At 59.8% G+C, this 16,385-nt stretch overlaps 4 protein-coding genes across 4 annotated transcripts; 2 read left to right on the top strand and 2 right to left on the bottom strand.

The window, feature by feature from the left end:
- Window positions 1-273: 273 nt before the first annotated feature.
- Window positions 274-1,014, top strand: TRAVEDRAFT_20355 (uncharacterized protein; the record flags this gene model as incomplete). The annotated part of the gene is made up of 3 exons (XM_008039897.1): window positions 274-539; window positions 599-680; window positions 778-1,014. 3 exons carry the CDS (start codon window positions 274-276, stop codon window positions 1,012-1,014), a joined length of 585 nt encoding a protein of 194 aa, XP_008038088.1.
- An 898-nt stretch (window positions 1,015-1,912) lies between these two features.
- TRAVEDRAFT_76502 (FAD/NAD-P-binding domain-containing protein) lies at window positions 1,913-2,878 on the bottom strand (the record flags this gene model as incomplete). The annotated part of the gene is made up of 1 exon (XM_008040429.1): window positions 1,913-2,878. A coding segment is annotated over one exon (966 nt), but the record flags the coding sequence as incomplete, so codon positions are not given.
- A 2,913-nt stretch (window positions 2,879-5,791) lies between these two features.
- Window positions 5,792-9,851, bottom strand: TRAVEDRAFT_123554 (uncharacterized protein; the record flags this gene model as incomplete). Its single annotated transcript, XM_008040428.1, has 9 exons — window positions 5,792-6,043; window positions 6,079-6,769; window positions 6,963-7,527; window positions 7,581-7,661; window positions 7,722-7,882; window positions 7,938-8,900; window positions 8,946-9,074; window positions 9,160-9,311; window positions 9,378-9,851. 9 exons carry the CDS (start codon window positions 9,849-9,851, stop codon window positions 5,792-5,794), a joined length of 3,468 nt encoding a protein of 1,155 aa, XP_008038619.1.
- Window positions 9,852-13,802: 3,951 nt separating this feature from the next.
- Window positions 13,803-15,948, top strand: TRAVEDRAFT_28969 (uncharacterized protein). The gene is made up of 3 exons (XM_008039985.1): window positions 13,803-13,933; window positions 13,987-14,300; window positions 14,851-15,948. Exons 1-3 carry the CDS (start codon window positions 13,832-13,834, stop codon window positions 15,077-15,079), a joined length of 645 nt encoding a protein of 214 aa, XP_008038176.1. The 5' UTR covers window positions 13,803-13,831; the 3' UTR covers window positions 15,080-15,948.
- The last annotated feature ends 437 nt before the right edge of the window (window positions 15,949-16,385 follow it).

Genomic DNA, 16,385 nt, shown 5'->3' with positions numbered 1-16,385 from the left:
GCTCCTTCCAGATTGCGCGGAGTCGGGGCGCCACGACAGAGCAGCTGACCATGAGCTGGAGCAGGCCGAACAAGCCCCCCACTGGATCAGGAAGATGTACTACTACCGTTGTGTTGAGCGTGATTGATTGTGGCTGTTCCACCGCAAGCGCAGGCGGCGCATACCCTAAAATGAGTGGCAGGCCCCGCAATACATGGCGCCCCTTTGGTGAGCGTACGTATACGGGGAGCCAACGTCAATCGCACCTCGACTGCCTTTCTCCCTCTCCCTCTTATGAGCGTGAACATCTTGAACGTCAGCTTCATCTGCAAGTTCAGCAGCCCGACGAACTCGTCCGTCGTCGACAGCGCCACCGGGGAGCGCCTATTCGAGTTCGCGACCCCCTTCGGCCTCCACTGGCGCACTGTGACGACACTACGGGACGCAGACAGGAGGATGGTCGCCGAGTATAAGACCGGCTGGACGCGCGACGAGGTGACCTACCTGGGACGGACGATGCTTATGTCAGACTGGCTCGTCAAGAAGAGCGTATTGTCGAGGTACGTACCGCAAAGTTTTCTCTGTGACCCGCATACAGGGGGCGCTAATCCGCGGCCAGCAATCGAATCTTCGTGGCACCCGATGGGCGGTCGTACGAGTGGGAGAAGGATGGGATGGCCCAGGGAGGTAATGAATACAAGGTGCGCACGCGGCCAGGCGTTATGGGCTTCCCGGGGTTTCGGGTGGATAAGTAGGAGCAACATCCATACATTGACCTTATGGCGATACGTACTACAGCTCCTCGACTGCCAAACAGGAGAGCTGGTCGCGCAGGGGCACCGCAAGCGTGCACGCCGGCTGTTCTCGTCTTCGGAAAAGTTGAACATCGACGTCCTCCCGGACGGACTTCCGATCCTGGATGCCATCGTCTTCTCCTTCTTCCTCTGCGAGCTGATGGCGAGACGTAGGGAAAGTGCGAACAACAGACTTGGCGTGGGCGGGGCCGGTATGCAGGGACCTCCTATCTCTGGGTAGAGCTACTAGGACTTCCGCAAATCCGCAACCTGATACCTTCAAGCGACACTACCAGTATGTGACCCAGCGGAGGGTGTGTGTCGTAGCAAGAATGTCGAGGTTCGCCCTGTAAGACCGCGGTGGCGAGGAAAACACTGTTTTGGACCGCACAGGTGGAGACGCTGTGACATTGGTGTATTCTTCCCATCGAGAGTAAGGTGGCATAGAGGCCAAAGACATGTCGAACGACATTGGAGCAACCAGAATGCGAGAGACTCGGAGGGAGGACCACGAACTTCGCGAGCCACGCTCGACTAGCGCCGGTAGCAGTACGGGCGCTCCGAGTGGAACGGGCTGCCTCGACGTGTTTCTCTCCCTCTTCCTCACATCTGGGCACGATCATCCCACCGGCCCATGGTTATATAGCTCTAACATGTACAAACGTTGTGGGACAAGACATAGGACAAGTCACGCGATCGTGCGTGCCGTTGCGAAGCTGGAAACGTAAGAAATCGCACACATCCGACTCCAGCACGCGATGGAAACATTCACTGCCCTATGGCACCGCCCGGAGCCTCCTCGAGTGTAGGGAGTCCGTATGGAGGCGAATTTATTTCATGAGTGGTGAGATATGCCTTGGATAAGGATGAGTGGAGGTGTTTGGAGATTAAGTGCTATACTTATACCGTAATTCGACGAGTGAGTCCTCAATTCTCTATACCTCAACGGCTCGGGCGTCATGGAACGCTTGCACCATCGACTGGGCACTATTGGCCCCGAGGGTCATCTCGACGTTCCTCAGCGTAATCGCGGCAAACTTCTCCACCGTCACGAACATCTTCTCCTCCCACGCAGCAACCGCCGCCTCCCGCTCCTCCCGCCCCCAACCCTTCGACACCGCCTCCGCGAGAACACGACCGAGGTCCAGCCCGTCCCGCATGGCCAGATTCGCGCCCGCACCCGCGTACGGGCTCATCAGGTGAGCAGCGTCGCCGATGAGCGTGACCCCAGACTTGTGGTCCCAGCGGTGCCCAACGGGGAGGTAGTACAGCGGCCGCAGGTAGATCGCCCGCTCGTCACTCCGCTCGATGAAGTCGTGCACCCACGGCGCCCAGCCCGCGTAGATGCCGTGCAGGACCGTCTTCGCCGCCTTCGGGTCGCGCGGCAGCGTCCAGTCCTCGCCCTCGCGGTGCCACGCGTACGCGCGGATGCGCCCGTCGCCGTTGCGCTGGAAGCCCATCACCTTCGCGTCCTCGATGAGGTAGCAGCTGCCCCGCCCGACGCGCTCGCTGATCTCGCGGTTCTCGGGGAGGGCGGCGACCGCGGGCGGGAAGGAGATCTCTGCGCCGCTGACGCCGTGGTAGAGCGGGACGGCCGAGGAGAGGAGGGGCCGGATGCGGGAACGCGCACCGTCTGCGCCAACGACGACGTCCACGACGGTCACAAGTCCGTGGGCGAACGTAAGCTCGTGCTGGCCGTCCTCGAGCGGGCGGATGGCGGTGAGCGCGTGGCCCCACTTGATCGCGTCCGGGGGCACCGCGTCGAGCAGCATCTCGCGCAGCACCCGACGGTCGATCTCAGGACGCGCGTGCTTCAAGTCTCCGTCGGCCGGCTCGGAGCCGCCCTCGTGGAAGAAGGGGACGCCGTCTTTGCCGCAGAGCCTCGTCTCCTCGGCCTCGCGCCGCGCAAACTTCCGGAAGGCGTCTTCCATGCCGTTCTCGCGCAGCGCGCGCTGGCCGGTCTCCCACTCGAGGTCGAGGATCCCGCCGAGGAAGGCGCGGGAGTCCTTGTCGGCCTCGCGCTCGTACAGCGTCGCGGGGATGCCGCGCTTGGAGAGCGTCAGAAGCAGGGCGAGGCCTCCGGGGCCGCCACCGACGATGGCGATGCGAGGGTGCGTCTGGCTGGGGGAGGCGTTGGACATGGCGTCGAGGAAGTACTTGATGACTGAAGAGACGGCGGAGCCCGTGGCAAGCGGTCGGTGGGTGCTGTGGATTGCACCTAAAGTCTTACTCGGCGCTGACGGAATTATATAGCACTAGCCTCGCCATGATCTGCCGGGGAAAGTCGTCAGCACAAAGGTAGAGTCTCACAGACATCGGCATACCAGGGTAGACCATGACCATTGGGAGAAGTTGGGCCACACCGTCTCGGCTTGCGACTACATAGTGATTGTGCTATGTCCGGTGAGCTGCCATAGCTACGCGTGTTGCAATGCCGCATCGTTTGACGTGTTCGAAGCTGCTATATCCGAAGGTTAGCATTCCACGGTTCAGACGCAGTCGATGGCAGTTAAGCTTGGCTCTTGAGGAAGTTCTGATACAAAGTTGATCCCGTGAGCCGTCAGCGCCACGACAGTATTCTCAGAGCAAACTTGTTTCTGAAGTCTACATGGTCCGACGACATGGAGTGGACAGGCCTCCTCGACATCTCCTCTCATTACCCACGTTGAAGGTATCCGAGAGCTCAATTCGGAGAAAACAGACGCCGCCCACGAAAAACAGATGAGTGCGCCTGCGCATGACACCATGAGTGCCATCTACGTCGCACTCACCAAGCGGTCATGGGCGGCGCGATGAGGTGGGAGATACAGAATGCCCCTGCGAAAGTTCAAGCAACGACTGTTTCGGATGGATGAGTACCAGCGACCTTCCCAAATTGATAATGTGATACGTACAGCTCATCAACTGCCAAACAGTCGCACTGGTTGCGCGGGGGCAACGCAAGCATGCAGGGCTGCTGTCGCCCTCGGAGACCCGAACGGGCTTCCGGTCCTGGATGTCATCGTATCGTCTTGCTTTCTCTGTGAGTCGATGATGATATGCAAGGATATTACTACTAACGGGTTTGGCACGGCGGCGGTATGAAGGGTCTCCCTGTCTCCAGGTTGAACGTCTTCGACAAGTCCCTAAAATTGATACATTCGACTGCGCTGTCGTTTCTGGCACAGCGGGGGAGCACGTTTGTCGTAGCAAGAATGTCGAGTCGGCCCTGGGGGATCACGAGATCGAGGATTGAAAAAGCTCATTTACTATGTCGTAAAACTTGAAGTCGAGACGCACACTGTTGGTTTGTCTAGCGAGAGTTCATGGTATATAGAACGATAAAACTCGGCTAAGATTCAAAAGAACCAGACCCGGGATGACGGGACTCGGAGTGTCACAAGAGACATAGACCAAGGACGTGAAGCAGCGAGAATGCGAGAGTGCAACACGCCGCCGGATAGCGCCGGCGCCAACGGTACACCAGACCAGCGCTCCGAACGGAACGGACCGTTTGGCCGCGTGGTTCCTTGATCATGTACTCTCTCTCCTCCTCGTCCGCCACATCCAGACATCTGCTACTGGTATATGTCTATCTCTGGGGCTCCGAGTGTCAATATTTCTGTGGTCTTTTGGTGAGAGCTACTCGGAGCATCCCTGACTTCCCTATTCACCAGTGCACCACTGCAATACTACTCACTGCATGGCATGTCCTCTCCCAGTATCCCTTGTATCGGTCGCGCCGGACACGCAGCCGCGTTGACCCACTGGGAAAGCCTACTCACCTGCATAAGAACGTTGTGTCTGTAACGACATTCGATAATGACGCACTCGAAACTGGCACCGGCGTGGCCGTAGAAGACATCCTGGAAGGCTCTGATGGCAAGTGCGTATAGCTACATCGCATTAACTAGGAACGCTGGCATGCGGTTTTAAGGTTCACCAGAAGATAGCCCCAGGCCACATTCTCGTAACCAAGTCCGGATCCCTTGCGCTGACGGGCAAGGACGTGCGCCGCTGTAGGCGCCATTCGAGTACTTGAATATGCATCCGTACAATTGGGTACGCCATCAGATCCCCATTGACTCTGTAGCCCAAGGACTCCCCGGGCCGGCACAGTAAATCCTCCCCTTCCCCCGTAGACCTCGCTGTCGAAGTACCCTGAAGGTGATTGTCCCAATTGCCTTGGCCGTAAAGGGCAGAACGCTAATACATATGTTCTGGATGCAAACTAGCATGTCGCGGTTTCCGGACACAGTCACGGGCGAATTCGTCTGGAAGGACAACGTAGAGGACGTTGTCTATGCCATTCTATCTCACACATGGAGGTCGGAAGGCGAACAGTCCTACGCCGACGTCCTGAAGCTCCAGGCTGAAGTAGATGCGGAGAAGAAGTTACACTCACCTACCACTCCGTCCGCTACCACACTTGGCACCCCCCCCCTGTCTCATGCCGCGCTCCCGGGTCCTACTCTCTTGTCTCACCCCAGGCTATCGGCCAAAATTAAGGGCATTTGCAAGGTCGCACGCGCTGCCAGATACCGGCTGGTCCAAAACGACGCCTGCTGCATCGATAAGTCGAGCAGTGCGGAGCTCTCACTCGTCAATCCACGTTGTCGGGCAGGAGTCGTCTCTATTGCAGGGTGGCAGGGCGATCTTCTATAACTACAGGTCCACCTCCCGTGGATCCTTCTCCGGCAACCGCCGCCTTCCGCACATGACGCCACCTTCAAACAAATACCTATGATCGACTTCGACGACCCGCCATGTTCAGAAACATAGCGGATATCAGAGCCTGTTCACGAAGGATCCGGTCCCTGTAATGAAATATACCTGCTATTACTGGTACTCGTGGCATGTGCACACAGCCCTTGAGGCGCGCTGTCAACGTGATGTCAAAATGTGTGCCCCATAAGCAATGGGTCGGTTGCCTTGAACATTCATTACATGCCTGTCTACAAAGTGCGTCCAGATATCCCACAATAGTCCAACCCCAGCACATCGATCACGGAGGAAGAGACTCATTCTAAACAGTGCTGTTATTCTTCGTGGAACCCACCCGCAGCCCTCACAGCCTCTACAAGTCGTTTGTACTCCCTTAGCAGCTCGCCGACTTCCGACACCTTGATATCATCCTCGCTGCAGTTCAAGAATCGACTGTTGGGGGGCGATATCCGAATCGCAATAGGGGACTGCGGCCGCGAAGACACAGGCGACTCGACTTGCTTGGAACTGCCCGCCCCGTGGGGAGGCACCATTAATGACGAGCGGCGAGAGCCCGTCGGCGACATCTGGATGTCTGTGTCAGTATTTGTCTGCAGGGGACGACGAAGTGGCGCACCTTTGGTGGCTCGCCGGGAGCGGACTGAGACAACCGCGATAGCCCAGGGACACTCGCAAGACGGTCTGCGAGCGTTTTTCGCCCACTCGCAGACGCAGCTTTGCGCTTCCGGGCTTGCCGGCTACGCTGGCTCATCATGCTCTCGAAGCTCCGGATGCTCCGCGTATCGTGTCCTTCCTCCTCTTCCTCCTCCTCTTCATCATCCTCGTCGTCCTCCTCATCCTCATCCTCGGATGTCGTCCCGTCTTCCGGGAGCATCGAGCGGCTCGAGCCTGGCCGCGAAGGGACATCCATCATCTGCTGTCCCGCCTCCTCCGTTGGCGCCGACTTCGAGCGCCCCGGCAGAGATGCTGCGATGCTTGCGATCGAGAAGTGCGTGTCGCGCCGCAGAAGACCGAAGCGCGGCTGTGCGATGTTCCATGGGGCTGCGCCCTGGTCGGCGTCGACGGGCGGCGTGGCGACGCCCTCCGGGTTCGTGTCCGACGTCTGCCCAGGGAGGAACGCACGCAAGACACCGAAGGACGTGTCGACGACGCCCGTGAGCACCTTGTTCGCGGAGCCTGCGAGCGCGTCGACTTGCTGCTCTACGCGGCCGCGCAAGCTCGCTTGGGGCATGCGCGGCGAGCCCGACTCCGAGCCCGCGCGGTTGATAGGGATGGGAGAGAGTTCTGCGGTGCTGTCGGTGGCAGTCATCAGTACTAGTGCGCGTGGTGTGGGGGAGAAGGCAAGAGCAAGAGACTCGTGGACTTTGCGAGGTCTGGCCCCTGCTACGCGAGGGTCCACAAATAACAAATCCGAAGATGGAAAAGAAGCAGCACAAGAAGGGCGCAAGCGAATGGCCGCAGCTGAGAACAGGAGCGTCTACGCACCTAATCACCATCTTCTCGCTTTCGCCCAGGCCCAGCGCGGCGAGGTCGACGTTCTCCAGGAACTCGGCAACGGCCATGAGATTTACGAGACAATAGCCCTCCTCGCCTCCGGCGGCCCGCTCGCGCCTGAAGCGTTGGGTGAAAAGGAGGTGCGACACGAGGTGAGGCGGGTTCGCCTTCACCACGGCGAATATCAATAGCGGGAGAATGATATCGCCTGAGACGGGCGTCGGCGTCGTGACAGGGGACAGTGGGCGCGACGGGGCCTCGGGCGGCGGGGAGACGGTCAGAATGGGAGAGGGTGTCCGTATTGAGTCGGAGTTGGCAGAGGCATTGTCGGGCGTGAGCAGTCCTGGGTGATCGCTGGGGGCCAAGGGTTGCAATTCGGCAGCTGGGCTTTCGCTATCGGGGGAGACGATGACTGCAGGCGGAGGAGAGACAGCCCTGTCCGAATCGTCGTCGTCGGACCCCTGGTTGCGATTGAACGAACTCGCACGGGGTGTTTTCTCGTCCGCCATTTCGTCCTCCGCCCTCAGGCGCAAAGGCGGCAGCTTCGAAAGGCCATCTACGAACGCGTTAGACCGTCTAGGGAGGGAAAAACTACACGCGTAGGCTTACCTACGAGGATCTTATGCACCGATACCAGCACTCCAGCTTTGTCGGCTGGAGCGCGGCATACGGAGTCAAGTTGCATAAGGGCTGTCGTAGAGGTCTTTTGTCAGGATGTGAGATGTTTGGCAACTCTGCCAAAAGACCTACTCTGCCCACATGCCTTGACCAATGCCTCAACCTCTCTCGTAGCGCGGCCTACCTCGACGCCCAAATGACCAAGTCCAAGGTCCAGCAAGTTGACTGCTGCAATGCGACTAGACAGCGCCTCGTCGTGAGACACATCGTCTGAACCAGGCGGTAGGAAAAGTCTAAAGTGATGGCAGTTAGCACCATAGAGCACGAAAACCTGTCAAAGGCACCAACCTGTCGTAGAAGAGCGAGCAAATCACCCTCTCCACGGCGTCCATGACGCGCGTCACATGCAGCGACTTCGGACTGTCTCGCTCCTCGTCCGTGTTGCCCTCTTTCTCCTGCTGCTCGCTCGCATCCCGCTCGGTCTCCTTCTCCTCCTTGTCTCTCTCGCTCTCACCCTCGCTTCCGCTGCCAGCTTTCGGGTGCCTACGCCACCGCCTGCCTTTCTGGCGCTCTCGAGCAACGTCCTCTGCCCACCGCTTGCCGACCTCATCCTCGAGCTCGTACCAGAACTCCTGCATCTTGCGCGCGACCTCCTCAGTTCCGCCCTCTACGACGGCGGCTGTCAGGTCGCCCGCGATCTCCCATGTCGGTGTGTCTGAGGCCTTCCGTCCTGGACTTCCAGTGGGACCGAGTCCGCTGACACGCCTCGCGCCCGTTACTGGCGCAGGCTTGCCCGGGACCACCGGCGCTAGGAAGTGGGACCATGCGATGACCTTCTCCCTGGCCCACAGCGGCACCCCCTCGCTCGTCAAGACGTCCTCGAGCTCTCCTTTCAGGGCATTCGCAATCCCAGCTAGCACCTGCGCGCGCTGTATGCGTGCGCTTATGACATATGCCGGAACGTTGTGTGGCGTGCTATGCTCAGTGCTAGGAACAGGAGGAGTACCGGCGGGCGAGGTCGACAAACCAGGTGACGTCGCCGGGCTCTCGGTGGGAAGCGCCAAAGGCCCCGTCGTCGGACTTGCGGGAGGAGTCGGCGTGCTCACATTAGCACGGCCGAAAAGTGACGCGAAGGGGTTGGAGAGTCGCGCTGCAGTACTTGTGCTGCCAGCGGGTTGGGTGGAGATGCCGGGTCGCACCGGAGGGCGTGGAGGAAGCGGGGGACCCTTAGAATGCGGTGCAGGCCGGGGTGGGAGCGGGAGGTTAGCGACGTGCGCGTGTACTGCGAAAGAAGGGTATGGATGTGCAGTTCTGGCGGGATGGATGGTGTGATGGCCTTGTACGGGAGATGACGACGGCGAAGACGACAGGGGTCGCGGGAGCGGAGCGAGGGCTGCGTACGCCGACGCTCGTGTAGATGGACTCAGCAATGCTTGAAATGGCTTTGAGGCCGGTGATAAGGTCGACCGGAATGTCAGTGCATTCCTACTCGTATCACAGGACGCAAATAAGGCAATTCCACATTCAAATAAGAACCCGGCTCCGCGCAGAAAGAACATCAAGCACATACTCTGTGATTGAGCCGCGAAGCCCTGATAGAGTTGTGACACTCGTGGTCCGGGATGCCGCGCTTGCATCGCAGAACGCGACGTGGTCCTTGATGAAATCTGGCGTGATGGACACATTCGCCGGATGCTGGTCGCGGGGCAGCAAGAGTGTGGCCTGCGGCACAATTCGGACGCTACATCAGCCTGCCAAATAACCCTGACGACCCATTGCGAAACTGACCTTGCCGTCTACGACAGCGTTCCACACCTCGTTCCATTCGGGCAAACGCTCCGCCTCCAGCGCGAACTTCTCCAGTATGAGCCAGCCTGTACTTGCCGCATCAAGCCCATCCTTCTGCGCCGCGGCTTTAAGGTTCATCAGCTGTAACCTGTTCGCTGCGTCACGATCTGGAGGTGCCGCCGGATGCATAGACGCGCCCGTGGTGGTGGTAGTGGTTGCCGGGGATGGTGCTCCCCGTTGTCTAGGTGTGTATGGCACATACCGCGGCCCCGGTGCCACGGCACCAGCAAGCGGCGTATCAACCGTAGTCGAAACGGCTGCAGTAGAGGGCGATGTGGAGGGCGAGGGTGAAATTGCCGGGGCGGGGGAGAGGAGAGGATGGGCAGTCAAGCTTTCGTGAGAGGTATCGCGCTGGATGGCAAGGCCGGAGCGACCGATGGAGCCCGCAGGGAAGAGAGGGTCGCGTCTAGACATGACCTATAATGCGGTGAAGAGTCGATATTGCTAGATTCTGGGTGCCAGTCTACACGGCTTCTGTGGTCGGGCTACGGGTATTAGGTACTGTCAATCGTGTCTGTGCGGCCCTGCATTAGCGGCTCCAATGGATGTGAAACAGAGAAGTGAGCCACACAGAAATCCACGAACCCTAGTATTGCGAACTCGTCTTCCATAGGCTACAAGACAGCAACTAGAAGATGTCTAAATGCAAATATAGCAAGTCAGCACTGTGGCACATTCACAAACCGTCGATATCCAGTTATTTCCGAGCGGAGACTGCTAGGGGTTACATGGAAGAGGCAGAAGGGCATGTCAACGTTCATTGGGAACCATAGCATAGAGGACTGCCTCCACTTCCAACAGAACGTGCGCACGATGCTACGCTCTTCGGACGCGCATGTGCGGTGCAGCACTGCATGCCCGCGGAGTAGCAGACATGGAAAGTCGACCACTCCTCGAGTCCCACTACGCACCGCGCAATGCACAGTCACATGGGGGACTTCCAGAATACGTGGCTATAGCACTGGTACGAGCGCGATCCTCTGCGGAACGTAGAAGACACGGCAACACTCACCAAATGTCCCAAAGACTGCCTGATTACGCTCCCTGCGCGACCAGAAGCTGATGGCTTCACTTCAAACGTCGGAGTATCGTAGTCTGACCCCAGTAGCGTAATAATGAAGTACTAGTCCAGAGTGAAGCGCCCCAGGCTCAGGCTGCAAGACCAAGAACGAGATGGCCGGCTGATGTCGGAGTGAGCTTGTGAAGACGGTCCGCGCGGCACCCCTTGATAGATGCGACAGTTCAAAGACTTGACGAATGCAGAGAGAAAGGCGACAAGAGTGCTCAGTGGATAAGAGCGCGAAGCAGAGGACGGTGCAGCATAACAAGCGTCGCAACGCCGCGGCTGCATGCGTCGAGCTAATCGGAAGACGCCCAAAGCAGACATACTTAAGCGCGCGTCGGGGGGCGCGAGAAAGTTGATGGCGCATCAATCCTTCCCAAAAGGGAAGGCGACTCGCTTGAAGTTCGACTCACTCACCTCGAACTCATCTCTCTCTCTCTCTCTCTTGGCTGCCTGCAGCCGTCTAGTGGATCGACACGCGAAAACATATCTCTTTCATTCACCCAGTGCCTGCACGATCATACGATGCTCACCCCTCCGACCGGTCTCCGGACCCTCGGACGACCATCGGGACGAAAGCTCGCCTCATGTCGCACTGACGCTTACCCGTCCGCGCCAGAAAACGTCGTAGGACGCGTCGCCTCTCAAGTAGTCTCCAGAAGCACTCCCGCCAACCGCCCGAGCCCGCACTGTCGTTCGCAGAATAACCACGCCCAGCGACGAGCGCGCCGTTCCATTCGGCCTCCCCGTGTCGAGCGAACTTTCCATCCCGGTCGGTTTCAATGTGGCGGCAATTCCAAGCCTATGCCGTACCACTTATGTCAGGACGGGCCGAAGCGGAGCACCCAAACGCAGGACGCGCACACTCCGCTCAATGCGCGTCCTACGCGACGGGCGTGTCGTGAAGACCGCCTCGCGAGTCGTACGCGAGCAGCGAGGCCCGGGGCCGCGACGTCCGGACCCCGCAACGCGCGTCGGGAGCGGCGGGATCCTATTCGGGCACAAGGGTCGCGCGCACGCCTCGCAAGCGAGCCAATTCGAGCCCGCCGCGCCGCGCCGCATCCGGACGTCGCGCACCTGCAACCCTGCGCTACATTCACGCGTCGGCGTTCCGTGCCCCTGCGTTCGCTGTCCGTCCAATCCGCGCGACTGCGCAGGGTTGCGCTCGGGATCGTCTCAGCAATATTCGGATTTTTAGGCTGCAGCTCGAACAGGGTCGCGTGTGTTGTGCGCGCGCGTCCGTGTATCCGCGGACACACCGGAGTGGGCTAAGCTTCTAGTGCACGGCGGCGCCGCCCGACACCGGAGTTGTTGGGTACGTGGCGCGCTGACGACGCGCACGGACAAGGGCGGCATTCCCCCCGCCGCGCCGCCGCCCAGTTGCAGCCCGCCGACGCCGCGCCGTAGCAACTACGGTGCATTTGCAATCCAGGTGGAGTTGATGCGCTCGCGGTCGGGGATACCGGCGGCGAGGGGGTGGGTGTGCAATGTCTGAGGCGGTCTGTAGTCAATGATGCAGCGCGACGACATCAGCATGAGCGCGGTAATGTGTCCGCACGGGGAATAGCGCGGGACGTGTTGCAGCGCGTCGGGGAATGTGTATGTGCATTACGGCCGGTGGGATCACGGACCGGGTTCTTACATGTCGCATATGTATCGTTCTGTGCTACGTACTTACGGCAGGACTCACCGACGAGATCAGGATCTGCGAGCCACGCAAGCCCTCTTCCTCGGTGCGCCCAGATGACAAACGACACAGAGATTGGAAGACATCCCCGAGGCTGCTATCGCGCACCGCGGAGTAGAGAAGGTGTAAGTAAGCAGTCGCTTGGTCACCAAGGACGACGCGCCGCCGCAGGATTAGTAGCGTCGCACGAAGCCTATTCAGTCGCAGCGCTGCGCATCATCAGCATTAATACTGCACAACTGGCAGGGAAGCGGCACACGCCGCACGCGTCGTCATATCACCTGCCACGACTCGACTCGCGCCGTGCGCCGTGGCCGTCTGGCAGGCGTGTACGCACGCCATGCGGCCACGCCCGGTGCCGGCGCACGACGTGTGCAGCCTCGCGCTGCCAGGGGGAGACGAGGACGCTGTACGCGCCGCGTGAACTGCGGTGGGGCGACGGCGAGGACTCCAGGGTTCCATATCTTGTCTCATCCGCGTGGTACTGACCGGTGGTATGCGGGAACGCCGTGGCGTATTCGCAATAGGCTCAGGGAGCGGTTCCCGGGCTCGGAGGGTGGTAGACGCGGTGCGGTGCCAATGGTTAGGGGATAGCTCGAACGGTGAGACGTGGGCCCGGTCAGCGACTTGGGACGGAGGAGGCGGGGAGAAGTGCCGAAGTCACGTCGACTCAGAGCGGTGCCTAATCCGGATAGACCCATATCGCGGGAGCAGAGGACGAGCATCGAAGAGGACAGTGTGGGAGGCTGTATCATGATGCTGATGGCTTCGTGCTCGAGATAGAGCTTCGTGAATGGATTGCTCATCAAGTTATCTGGTGCACGACCTTCTTCTGCAGGACCACAGCTGTGTTAGCAATGCCAGGAATGCAGAGGGGTGGATAGGAGCATACCTGTGAGGTACCGATAAGCCGCTGAGGTGCACATGGTGTGCCGGAGGAGGAGTTGGTGCGGTGCTGGGATAATGGGCGCTCGGGGTCAGGGACGATTGCCCAATTGCGGGGAAGGCGCGCGCTGGGGAAGCGTGCGAGTCGAATGCCGGTGGCCCCGTGTGCGGACGCGGCAGAGCGCGAAGTGACTGCCGACCTCAGCTGGGAGGCGCCCTGGCGACATGGTGGGATTCTTCGATGCCTTGTGCACTTGCTTGTCGTCGGGAGAAACCCGCCGGTGTTCTGGAAAGCCACAGCGGTGAATGCAGTCAATTTAGGCAAGCGTGCCGGGCGCAGCAGGTTGTAGTCCGGCGTGGGGTCCCCGTGAAGTTCCCCCACCTCCGCAGACGGCTGGAACGACGCCGGAGAGCAGCGGGGGAGTCGGGCGCGGGCTGGGCGGTGAAACGGGTGAGACGAGGGAGAGCCATGTGGGAGGGCGCTGAGGCCGGTGCGGTGGAGGATTAGGTAAGGCGAAGAGCGAAGCGTTGTGGCGGCGGCAACCCCGGCGGCAGCGTCGAAGCCGATTACTATATGAGTCCGCCCGCATAGAGCGCTAGAAGGGCCTTAGTCCCCGGTCTTGACGGACTCCGTTCGCTCCTTAGTCTCGATTCCATCGCACCCGGCCTCCTTATATCATAGCCGCACCCTACATATATCCTATCCCACCCTCCCTCCTCCCCACCACTCTGCTCATCCCATCCTCGACGCTAGTCGCCATGCAGGTCCACATCCACCCCAGTAGCTTCGTCGTCGGACAGCCCATCACGCCTGTCTCATGGCCCCGCAAGCTGCCCAGGCCCTCCCACATCAGTGTTAACGTGAGCTCGCCTCGCATCCGAGTCTGTTGTTGCGTCCTCTAACCAGTCCACAGACTTCTCGCCGGCCTGCTTCTGCAGACTCGACATGCACCGTATCCTCTACCTCCTCATTACCCCCCTCACCATCTCCCATCTCGCCATCCTCATCCACAAGCTCCCTCCCATCCCCGCATTCCTCGCGCTCCGAGTCTGAAGTACACCGCGCTGTGTCGCGGTTACTCAGTCTCACGAAGCAGCTCCAGGAGGTGATCACGCTATGGGCAAACGGGTCGGCGGATGAGGCGAAAGTGAGCGACGCCTTCGTCCTCGTCGGGAGCCAGTTCGACTCCACGGTACATGCATTCTGGCATGTAGGCATTGACATGAGGTGAGTTCTCGTCTCCTCCTGCAAACTTCACTTCTTTTGCACGCATTCTCTGTTACTTTCCTTTTCGGGATACATACCATTATCGCCACCCCTCCGCCGCAACACATTCTCCGCGTCTTGTTCTTCCTCTTCCTCTGTCTTGTGCTGTCGCGCACTGTTGTCTGCGCGCTGCCGCCGCCCCGCGGCGCCCGGCACGCCCTGCGGCACAGCAGCTCACGTCACTCGCCGTCGCCCTTGGCTCGGCGTTCCCTCCGGAGTGGTCGGACTGCGGACGTGGGCCGGGTAGTTTCTCTTCGCTTCATCGTACCCGACCCTTCCGGCTGCCCTGAGTCAACCTTGTTTGCTCCCGAGTCTTATCCGGCGTGCGCTGCGCCGAAGGGCACGCGTTCCTCGTGTCTATTCTCGGCTTCCCCACTTCCTATTGTTGGTTCTTTTGCCTTATTCGCCCTTCTTACCCTTACTACCTTCCTGTTTAATTTCGTTTTTGAATACACCATTTTCTCGATTTTCATCGCAAGGACATGCCGCTCATTGCTATTCGACGCTGCAGCGACCTCTACGACGTGCCTACATCTCTTCGGACGGTCCTCGAGGGACTGCTCGCAGAAGACCCCTCTCCCGCGGTCCTTGCGCGGTATTCGCCGAGGATACGCAAAATCATCGTGGAGCTCCTCCAGGGTCTCCAGCGGAAGCAGACGCCCTACTGGTCTGCTATCGGCCGGAACAAGGACAACGGCTACCTGTCTCCCGTACCTGCGACGAGTATGCGCGACAGGTGAACTCGCCAAGTCACCTCTCCATCTCTTGCAACCCGAGGCTTTCCTCGCTGCAGTACATATTCAACGGCCCTCGCGCCCTAGCCGCGCCGGCCTCCCACCGCTCTACGGGCGATTGCGTCCCGCTGTATCATCCGAACGACCCGCCTCCGCCGCCGCGGGCACACCCAATGTATCCATAGATCCATCGCAATTCTCTGCCATCTGGGACCACGGGTTCCGGACGTGGACGCGCTCTCCCGAGCTCCCCCTTGGTTCTTCCGGGAGTCTCTTCGGTCTCGCCTGCCCCGCGTGGCGACGCTTCCGCATTCCACAGTCCGCCAACCCCGCCTCTGCAACGTGCGCCATTACCCTACCGTTCCTCGCAGTAATCCGGTTTCCACGTCGATCCCCGCTTCTTTTTTTCGCATCACGCGCGCCGCCCGCTCGCGCCCGCCCTTCGCATCCTCGTACGTACGACTTAGCAACCGCTGACATTACACGTCGCGCCCATGTTTCCCTTCACGCACATCCCGCTTCCCCCAATTGTTTCGTGCACAATTAGTCCACTCCCCCGGCTCTCGGTCCCGGCTTACTTCACCCATTCCACATGTGTATCCGTACGTTACGCACTCGATCGCCTCTGCCTGCCCGCCTGCCCTTGCTCTCGCCCGCATCGTGTCGACTCGATTCTAATCCGCTTACAAATACGCACCCTCCTTGCTGTCCAGCTTATTACATCGCAACTTGAACGTGTACTCCACAGTCGTCTTACGCTCTTCCCCATCTGCTTCGTGTCTCAATTGCAGACGTTCCCGGTATCTGGTTTTTAAGGGCGTGCATATTTAGTGTACCTCATGGACTTGCCTGGGACGCGCTTAGTGTGGTCGTGCAAATTGAATGCAATATCTGCGCTTCGAACTTCGCAACTTTCTGTGTGGACGTTCCTCGAGGACCGCATGGCGCGCGCAGCCCACATAATTTAACGTAGCAGTGCACGTCGTGGTAAGTACACCGATACAAGTGGCCTGCATACTATGTAACGTCTAGCCCACATTCCATATTGACGCGTATAAGGTTCAGTCGACGTCGCGCGGCGCTCCGCGGTGCCAGTGCACGCGGCGCGTTCACCTCCTAGAACGCATGAAGCCGTATGCACACGGGCGGAGGAAGCTTCCGCGCGGAAACGCGCGCCGCGCAGGCCTACCGCCCGCGAAGGCGGCGTATTCACCGTTCAGCCACCTGAGGCTCAGAGGGGTCGCTTCTCCGGATACGCCACGCCGCCGGAGGAGCGTGTCGTGCCCCCGAGTACACCCTGCCACCCACACCC

The sequence above is a fragment of the Trametes versicolor genome (assembly GCF_000271585.1).
Source record: "Trametes versicolor FP-101664 SS1 unplaced genomic scaffold TRAVEscaffold_6, whole genome shotgun sequence".
Lineage (NCBI taxonomy): Eukaryota > Fungi > Basidiomycota > Agaricomycetes > Polyporales > Polyporaceae > Trametes > Trametes versicolor.
Note: the sequence above shows the minus strand (reverse complement) of the source record. Positions and strands in the feature narration are given on the sequence as shown.

Coding starts and splice junctions, on each gene's coding strand:
- TRAVEDRAFT_28969 (XM_008039985.1), top strand. CDS start 13,832: ATGCAGGTCCACATCCACCCCAGTAGCTTCGTCGTCGGACAGCCCATC. Junction 13,934..13,986: donor CCTCCCACATCAGTGTTAAC/GTGAGCTCGCCT, acceptor ACCAGTCCACAG/ACTTCTCGCCGGCCTGCTTC. Junction 14,301..14,850: donor CATGTAGGCATTGACATGAG/GTGAGTTCTCGT, acceptor TCGACGCTGCAG/CGACCTCTACGACGTGCCTA.